The 10,161-nt window shown below is 43.8% G+C and overlaps 1 protein-coding gene across 2 annotated transcripts in view; it reads left to right on the top strand.

The window, feature by feature from the left end:
- HLF (HLF transcription factor, PAR bZIP family member) overlaps positions 1 to 9,816 on the top strand; it is a 65,408-nt gene extending 55,592 nt beyond the window's left edge. The window contains exons 3-4 of one of the 2 annotated variants that reach the window (XM_082212831.1): positions 1,977 to 2,197; positions 6,481 to 9,816. In XM_082212831.1, coding sequence (XP_082068957.1) covers positions 1,977 to 2,197; positions 6,481 to 6,699 — 440 coding nt within the window. In that variant the 3' untranslated portion in view covers positions 6,700 to 9,816. The remainder of the gene's footprint in view (positions 1 to 1,976; positions 2,198 to 6,480) is intronic. The other variant, XM_082212832.1, reaches the window with a different exon arrangement.
- The last annotated feature ends 345 nt before the right edge of the window (positions 9,817 to 10,161 follow it).

Raw genomic sequence — 10,161 nt, forward strand, 5'->3', positions numbered from 1 at the left:
TGGCTGACTCTGGGGTTGTGGCGCTCATCTCGCTTCATTGGCCGAGGGAGCTGGCTTAGTCAGCATGACTAAGCCGCTTCTGGCAAACCAGAGCAGCACACGGAAATGCCGTTTACCTTCCCGCCGGAGCGGTACCTATTTATCTACTTGCACTTTGATGTGCTTTCGAACTGCTAGGTTGGCAGGAGCAGGGACTGAGCAATGGGAGCTCACCCCGGCGCGGGGATTCGAACCGCCGACCTTCTGATCGGCAAGTCCTAGGCTCTGTGGTTTAACCCACAGCGCCACCCGCGTCCCAGCAGCACAAGATAGGATTGCTTAAATAGAATGGAAATGTACACATTGCTTGGTGGGTGGTGAAAATGACCCAAATCCGGCCCAGAGTTGGCAAAGTGAACCAAGGGTCTCCAGTGTCTCAAATCCAGGCCCGTATCTAGAGAGCGCATTCTGAACATGTTCAAAAGTGCTCTGAAAACAGGAAAACGTGTGAGACAAGCCGGCGACCACCAGGCCCTTTCTGGCTCACAGCTGATTTTCTGAGAATGCTCCTTAGCCACCCTTCCTACAAATGGAATTATATTAAAACGTCCTGATTTATCCTCCAACATCAACTTTTGATTCTCTGCGACAAGACTGTTTAATCAATGGGACGGTGTTTATGAAACCAGGCAGGATATGCCCAGTTTTCAGCACTTCAGATCTTGGCATTGAGTGACATGGCGCACAGTGTGAGAAGGAAACTCTTCTGTGGGTACGAGGGATAACAATTGAATTCCTTGCTACCCCTTTCCATTTTTTTGTGTATTCTGGGGAAGAAATATCCCTTTGATCTGCCTCTCTCATCTCCCAAGTGTTTCCCAGCCCTTCCTGGAAGCAAATGTTATTGGTACCGTCTGTAGAACGTGTTGCACAATCAGCTTGGCTCGTGTCCTTTGTGGCACCTCTAACTTCACCCTATTTCCCCCCTACACCTCTTTATAATGTCCTGTTATTCTGGAAAGTTGGACATGGAAGGCTGAGAACCAATTTCAGATGAGAGAAATGACATTTGGGTGTGTGTGTGTGTGTGTGTGTTTTCCAGTTTGGGCGCAAACACTGGCAGTTCCATGGAACAAGGAGCATGAGACCATAGAGCAGAGGGCTTGGGAAATGTATTAGACTCCAACTCCCATGATTCCCAGCCATGCAGACCGGTGGTAAAGCACGATGGGAGTTGGAGTCTAGTCTGGAGGACCAATGTAGATTTGTTTGGGTACAATATGGAATGATTTCATTGTTTTTACAAAATAGAGGAACATGAGTGGCCTCTGCTTGACTCATTTATCCACTTGCGGGTTTTATGAACAGGAAAAGAAAATTATAGTTAAGTCTCATCGTTCTAGGATTGACTATTCCTCTGTAATCGATCTCATATATTTTCCAGGATTATTTGTACTTTATAACTCATATGCGCTCTGGTTTTTTAAAAAGCATTTTCATATTTTTGTTTTGTTTTAATGTATTTTTATTAAAGATTTTCTTGATTTACAGAATTATGTGTAATGTCTCTCTCCCTCGTATTTTTTCATGCAACATTTTTACAAATCAGTTTCATTTGTTGAGACATTAGAAAGAAAAGGGGGAAAGGGGTGGAGGGGGGGAAGATGAGTGGGGGTGGGGTCAGGTGGCGATGTTTCTATTTTACTTAATATATGTAGGGTTTGGGGTCAGTGTTGTCAGCTTGTGCAGATTCTCTGCTGTTCACTTGTGGTGGTGAGCGAGGTTGGGGTTGGCCTAGGGTGTGGTTGCTGGTAAAAGCGTTTTCATATTCGAGATGTGCGTTGCTATCTTTGCAAGGTTCAGTAAAGTTTTTGAGGTCCTGAGTCTCCCCATTTTCGTGGGTCATGGAGTGTGTTTTGTGTGTATGTGTTATCCCACAAATTTGCAACGTTCTCTCCCTTCCGGTTCCCTTACCATGGTGTCTCTGCTCTCTGCAGGTCAAATCGTGCCTGCAAATCGCAACACGCCAAGCCCCATCGATCCAGAGACCATTCAGGTTCCGGTGGGGTATGAACCTGACCCGGCCGATCTCGCTCTCTCCAGCATTCCTGGCCAGGAGATGTTTGACCCCCGGAAGCGCAAGTTCTCTGAGGAGGAACTGAAGCCGCAGCCAATGATTAAGAAAGCCCGCAAAGTCTTCATCCCAGAGGATCTGAAGGTAAATTGGGACCGGTGTCCAACTTGGTGGAAACTGCTCTGGAGGTCCAGAGAGTAAGGCATGGTCCTAGAGCCATTCTGCTGATTTCCAGATGGACTAAAATGTTCCGGGATTAGGACATAGAATAACATCCTGGAGGGCCACTTGTACCACTTTCAGGGTTAGACAGGGTTTCTTGTTTATGGCCCAGAGAGCAATAAGGTTGTCAAATTGAAGCACACAGGAACCTTACAAATCAAAACTTTCCCTTCCTGCAATCTATCTAATAGGTCAAATGCAATTAAAAGTGAAACATTAAAATATTATTAAAATAAAAATACACCTTAGATCTCTGATTATTATCTTCCTTCCTTCCTTCCTTCCTTCCTTCCTTCCTTCCTTCCTTCCTTCCTTCCTTCTTTCCTTTTTTCTTTCTTTCTTTCCTTCTTTTTTAAAAAAATCTGAGCTGTGTTGCTTTCATTTGACCAGTCTAATCTGCTTCAATTTTTCTGTGTGGCAGCTTTTTATCCCTAGACAAGTGCTTCCTTGGCTCCCTCATTCTCTGGAATGAAAGAAGCTGCTATTTAATCATCCAAAAATAATGTCGGCACATAAGATTTTGAGAGCCAAGTGGATTAAAAGTTAATGAATGGTGAAACTCACAGAGCGAGGGGTGGAATGGGTCTCCGGTTGAAACATCTTAATGGTTGCCCGTAACATGGCATGATCTGAAGGTGCAGGTGTAGCAACTTTGCTGAAGCTAAGCGGGTTTATGTGTGGTCAATGTTTGGGTGGGCAACCATGAATATGGGAAGGATCCTGGTGGCGGTATAAAAATATCTATAATAAAATCAAGTAGGTATCCTTGAGTTCCCATGTGAGATAAAGGTTTGAGTTCCCTTGGGAAGGAGGACAGGACATAAATATACAGTAATTATAAATATAAATTTATTTCTTGTTTTTATATATAAAACAATATAAATTGCTCAATTGTAGTACAGTCGTACCTTGGATCTTGAATGCCTTGGCTCCAGAACAAATCGGCTCCCGAATGATCGAAACCTGGAAGTGAGTGTTCTGGTTTTCGAATGTTCTTTTGGAAGCCGAACGTCCGACGGGGCTTCCGTGGCTTCCGATTGGCTGCAGGAGCTTCCTGCAGCCAATCAGAAGCCATGCTTTGGTTTTTGAACATTTCGGAAGTTGAATGGACTTCTGGAATAGATTCCATTCAACTTCCAGGGTACGACTGTAAAACCTTTGAGTTGCAAGGAATATTGAAATTATCAAGGAACACATTTAAAAATAAATAAAATGAACAGTAAAAGATATAACACTAATACTAAAAATAAATAGTCAGGATAATTTAGTTCCCAGCTGCACCATTGTGTCCTTGGGAAATTGCCTAAAATTCTTATCTATGGGATTTGTTGTTTGTAAAACAGGGATAGAGGGGTATGTCTAACAAATCATACATATTCTTAATATTGAGCTGCAGCTTATGGGACGCGGGTGGCACTGTGCTCTAAAACCACAGAGTCTAGGGCTTGCCGATTGGAAGATTGGCGGTTCGAATCCCCGCAACAGGGTGAGGTCCTGTTGCTCGGTCCCTGCTCCTGCCAACCTAGCAGTTCGAAAGCATGTCAAAGTGCAAGTAGATAAATAGGTACCACTCTGGCGGGAAGGTAAATGGTGTTTCCGTGTGCTGCTGTGGTTCGCCTGAAGCGGCTTACTCATGCTTGCCACATGACCCGGAAGTTGTTTGCTTCCCTTGACCAATAAAGTGAGATGAGCACTGCAACCCCAGAGTCGTCCACGACTGGACCTAACAGCCAGGGGTCCCTTTTCTCTTTAAGTGCAACTTAAAGTTAAGTACCTTGGCTCCCGAACGCCCTGGAACTCAGACATTTTGGCTCCCGAACACCCCAAACCCGGAAGCGATTGTTCTGGTTTGCATACGTTCTTTTGGAACCTGAACATCCAACGGGGCTTCCACGGCTTCTGATTGGCTGCAGGAGCTTCCTGCAGCCAATCAGAAGCCACAGTTTGGTTTTCGAACGTTTTGGAAGTCAAACGGACTTCCGGAACAGATTCTGTTCGACTTCCAAGGTACGACTGTACTGTAGTTTGCTCGGAAGCCCTTAACCATAGTTTCTCAGTTCGGGCATAAATTAGAAACTGTAGCCAACTATGGCTTCCTGACCGGCTTTCCCCAGTTGCACAAATGGAGGAACGAAGTAGCTGTGTGCAGGGGAACAAGGCTAATTCATATCTCAGCTTAATAAGTCCAGATAACATCCTAGTGCAACCAGTGCATGCATATTCACTGTGTTCATTTACTGGCTTGCCTCAAGAAACATAAACCTCTGAATACATTGGAACAGTTAGAGGACGGAACCTGGGGAAAACTAAGAGCAGGGAAGCACTGTCAAGCCCCTTGCTTGCTCAGAGGAATTCACGGCCGTCGTTCTAGTTTCTTCTAAGATAGCAGCGAGAGCTGCCCTTGGCTCTTCCCAGAATGTTTGGTCACAGCTTTCTCCCGTTTCCCTTGGTGCAGAAGAGTAGTTCTGGAAAGGGGTAAGCGGATTAGGCCAGCCAATCGTCTCTCGGCTGCATGTGATTCTAGATGCCAGCCCTGCTTCTTTCAGGACCGGATTAAAGGATTTGCCTTTGCAATTTGTTAAAATAAAGTTGTACGTGGCCTGGATAAGCCCAGGAATAAACTGAAGTTGAAGCTGGTTTTTGTGTTCTTTTGCAGAGATGATGACGGAGATGGGAAATTATAAAGCCAAGATGTAGCCTACGGGGTGTAGGAAGAATGGGAGGGGAAAGAGGGTTTGGGCATATCTCTGGAGCCAGGCTGCTGAGATACACTGCAGTCTGGTACCCACTTACCTGGAAGCAAGCTCCACTGAACTCAGTGGAACTTACTTCTGAGTAGCTTTGTATAGGGTTGCATTGTAAGGATGGTTTCAGAGCATGCAAATGTTACTTTTGGGTAGCTTAAAGTGCTTGCATTTTATTCCAGTCTTCCTCTCTGGGCAACAAGGAGTTGAAGGATACTTTAAAAAAAAATAATATTATAAATTGTGTTCTTGTTTCTCAATTTGATCCTTTTACAGGGTTTTGTATGCTTTATGTGACTTGCTGTTATTTTTACGGATTACAGTTTAGTAATTCTTCGTTGCAATTGATAAGTGCAAACTGTTTAATTATTATTTGCTGTTATTTAACATTTAATACATTCAAAAAGATTATTAGAGATTTTTTTATTTGATATAAGTTGTCTATTTAAAAGATAGTGTGACTTTTTTTTTGTATTGGATCAGATCGATATTAAGCGTGTGACCGTTTCTGTTTTGTTGTTTCTTCAGCTTGCAAACTGCCTTCTGTGTATAGGAATATGGAAAGGCGGTATACAAATTGAAAGTGAACTAAAACATTCAGAAAAGAGTGTTTCAGAAATGAAACATTCAGAAATGAAATGGAACATTCACAAAAAGTATGCATAAACATGAGAGTTAGAGACTTAAAACAAGAACAACAGAAACCCGTACTACTTGGGATGTTCAGATCTGGTCTGCATACAGACCATACCTTTAAAGAAATCCTACCAGAAATCCTGGAAACTGTAGTTTTACCCCCACAGCACCTTTAACAATAGGCTGAGAATTCTTTGTGTGATAACAACAACAACAACTACTACTACTACTACTACTACTACTACTACTTATTATTATTTATACCCCGCTCTGGACAGCTCCCAACAGAATACTAAAAATTCGATAAAACATCAAACGTCAAAAACTTCCCTAAGCAGGGCTGCCTTCAAACGTCTTCTAAAAGTCAGATAGTTGCTTACTTCCTTGACATCTGATGAGAGGTTGCCACCACCGAGAAGGCCCTCTGCCTGGTTCCCTGTAACCTCACTTCTCGCAGTGAGGGAACCGCCAGATGGCCTTTGGTGCTGGACCTCAGTGTCCGGGCTGAACGATGGGGGTGGAAATGCTCCTTCAGGTATACAAGGCCGAGGCTGTTTAGGGCTTTAAAAGTCAGCACCGACACCTTGAATTGTGTTCCGAAATGTACTGGGAGCCAGCGTAGGTCTTTCGGGGCTGGTGTTACATGGTACCGGCGGCCGCTCCCAGTCCCCAGTATGACATGTATGCAGCCAAGGCCAAGCAGAATATGTTTAGCCCTGCCAGTAGAAGTGTGCTCTGCCGACCCTTCCCTGGTGCCTTGTAGCCGAAGCTCTGTTAATCTGCTGAAGTCTAACGCTGCCTTTCTCCCTCTCTGTGATTAATGAGCAGGATGACAAATACTGGGCAAGACGCAGAAAGAACAACATGGCTGCCAAGCGGTCCAGAGACGCTCGGAGGCTGAAGGAGAACCAGATTGCCATTCGCGCCTCGTTTCTGGAGAAGGAGAACTCCGCTCTGCGCCAGGAGGTGGCCGATCTACGGAAAGAGCTGGGCAAATGCAAGAATGTCCTCGCCAAATATGAAGCCCGGCATGGTCCTCTGTAAATGGCATTCCCACCCACCCCTTTCTTCCCCTCCCTTTCTCCCCCTCCCTCTTCTTTCTTTTCTTTTCTTTTCTTTCTATTTTTCTTTTCGGTGGGTTGGCATTTGAATCGATGGACAGTGTGTTTATTGCTTGATAGCACCACACCCAAACGCCCCCAACCTTTCACCATCAGCACTTTACCAGGAAAACAGAAACAAAACGAAAAAAACAGCGTACAACTTTTTCTTCTTCTATGTGCGTACACGCATGCGCGGGTCTGTGTATGTGTGGGCGTGTGTGCATGTTCACCTCAGCACTCCCCGTTTTTATGGAAATGGAAGGGTGACCCGTTTTCACTGGGACTGCTGAAACCTGCCATAGTTAAGCTTTTCATTAAATAATTAAATATTTTCCAGTGCTGCTTTGAACTAGGTTTTATTATTATTATTACTATTGTTATTATTTTACCCTTTTGCCATTCTCTTGATTTAATTTCGAAAACGAGAACGGAAAGAATGAATCGCGCTATAAACGGAGGAGGAAGAAAACAAAGCCTAGCCTCCCTGAATCTATTGTTTAAATATGCCTAATCAGACATTTTTAACTTGCTACTGCAAATGCACAAATGATATTTTAATGCTACACTGCAGAAATATTTAATTTATAGATTTTTCTCCTTTTGTTTTGTTGTGTTCTTAAGCTTTGGTGATTAAAAAAGAAGAAGATGTATTCAGGCTCGCACTGCTGCTGATAGTTTTCTCGGTAGATCTCGTAAGAAACAGCTGATAGTTTCCTTTCATGGCTCTAAAACCCAAAAACTGCAAATAAATCACAGGGAGTGTTATTTTTTGTTTTGTTTTGCACAGCCTGAACCTAAGCAATAATCCTCTTGTGCACTCTGGTATGTTACTTGCAATGTTCCAGGTGGACATAGGATCACCTGCCCTACCCGATAAGATAATTTTCCACTGGGTTTTCCTTTGTAATTTGTAAAAAAACTTATTGATAGGCTGCTACAAGAACTTCTCAAACATGGTTTGGTTTTTAATTGCTGGAAGCCGTCCCCACTGAGCAATTCAAATGCTCAAACAGAAGAGTGGGGGATAAGTTTTCTAAAGCAGTCAAGCGATGGTGCAGGCAGAAGGTGCACTTAGAGGGCAAGTCTAGGCATTTTGCCACCTTATGACAAATCAAAGTCTTGCTCCCCCTGCTGGTGCCATACGCTGAGCACAATGTTAACATTATCAAGTGCTGACTTAGGATACTTTTCTGTTAAAAATTGCCCGTTAACTTCTTCTACACTTCCATACAGCTATGTCTGCCCTCTGGTGAGGGGTGTGTCTGTGCAGAAATCAAAAGGCTGTTGACTGCAGGAACGGGGAGAGGCCTTTGGCTCGCTGGATGTTGCCGGACTACAACTCCCATCATCCTTGGCCATTGGCCACACTTGCTGTGGCTCATGGGAGTTGGAGTCCGGGAGCAACTGGCGGGCTACAACTTTCCCGTTGCTGCTGCATGGGATATTCAACACAGCCATCGAGCTGCTCTGCTGCCCCTATGGACCTCCTCCGAAATTGCAGGCTGCTACAGTTTGTCAAGGTGGTGACAGTCGAAACAGGCAGCTCTCAGATTGTGGCACCACAAGAGGTTGTGTAGTTTTACCTCCACAGTTGGGCCAGCCTGGTTCAAATATATTGCTGTGCTTGCAGATGTCCACCCCCTTCCCCCCAAACTGAAAGTATAACTGGTCCAGACTCCTATGGCAACATCGATTCCCTATTAATGGGGAGAGGATGAGGTTGTGTTTGGACTCAGCCCCACACCTGCCCCATTCCTCAAGCAGCCCACTGGTGTTAATAGGGCAAAAGGGGGCAGTGATTGCCCTTGCTGGATTGGGGTGCAAAAGGCACGTGGCAATTCGTTGGCAAGAGAACAAAAACGAAAACTTTCAAATATTCACTGCTTTTGGAGTTTGGAGGGTTTATTGTTATTATTGCTGTTACGGTTGTTATTTCCTTTGCCATTTGCATTTTTTCAAGTCCTGTTTATGTGATTAAAGACTTTAAATTCAGCTCTATATTCAACTTTTCTGTAAAATACTTTCTGTGGACTTCTCCCTTGCTGTTTCTCCAGATTCTTTTGACTCGGCGAGAAGTCACTTTTTGCAAAACCTACTTTTCCTTGAGATGTTTTGTTTCCGATTGTATCATAAAAGCGATGGCTCTCAAACTTTCTCCTGTTGTTTTCCGCTTTTTGTTCTCATTTTGCTTTCGACACTTGTGTTATATTATAGTGGACTTTCTGCAGGAGATTTTTTTAAAAAAGTGAATGTAGGAGATGCAGGTCTGTATGGAAAGGTGATGGTGTTGTCATACTGTGGCGAATCCAATCCATACAAATGTTTTCTGAAGACCAAAAGAACACGATTATTACGATATGTATAAAGTTTCTAGAGAATCATTAGAGTGTGCTTTTTTTGTACAGTATTTTTCAAGGACGAATGCTGATTGTGTATTTTGAGAGAGAGAGAGAGAGAGAGAGAACATATATCACAGCGAGGAGAAATAAAAAGAAATTATTCCACGTTTAAAGACAGAGCAAAGATATATATCTCTTTATATATTCGTTAGCATTGTACAGAGAGGAGACGTTTCTAGATTGTTGTTCCCCCTCCCCCCTTGAGATCTTTCTTATTTTTTGCTTACCACTGAGACTTTGGAAGGGTTTTGTGCTTTACGTTGGGGCACGATCCATCGCCATGTGGGTGCAGCCGCTTGCATGCAAAGAGATCGCATTGGGTTGAATCGGACACTGCTGTTCCTTGCGCTCCTCAGCACGTGCCACCTTGGCGCATGCTCAGAGGATGAACACTGCGCACGTGGGCGACCATGGGCCGGATTGAGACAGGGAGTCGTGCAATATATCCATTTCTTGGTTCAGGGCACTGCAGTGTATGAACGCCGCTAAAGGGAACATACCTCACTGGGTCTTTGCGGAATTCCTCCGTGCATAGCTGGCCTTGCCCACATTCAGATGGATTGTGCCCTAAACATTTTATGAAAGTTAAAAAACAAACAAATCACGGTTCTCCAGGGTCCTTTGTATTTCTAATAAATAAATAACTGTTTTCCCATTCATGTAATGAGGATGGTTTTTTTCCCAACAACAATGCAGTGAGTCCCATTTGCCAAGGAAAAAAGGCACAAAATACTCTGTGATGCTCATCACAGGGCTTAAGTTAAACAGCATCTTGACCGAAACAGTAATAAAGCTTGCACATTCCCTGCCTTCTTTCACATTTCACATTTGCTGCTGAGGTAAGGTGTCGCCTCCACCCTGAGGAGCATCCAGTTTGTGTGACTTCCTCTTCTTTTGTTCATGTATACACTTCACAAACCAAATGGTTCTTTAGAGTGAGGCAGGCTTCCCAAATAATAATACCACATTTTTCCATGTATAAGACCATATTTTTCCTAAATTTT

The sequence above is a fragment of the Podarcis vaucheri genome (genome assembly GCF_965113315.1).
Source record: "Podarcis vaucheri genome assembly, chromosome: 2".
Taxonomy (NCBI): Eukaryota; Metazoa; Chordata; class Lepidosauria; order Squamata; family Lacertidae; genus Podarcis; species Podarcis vaucheri.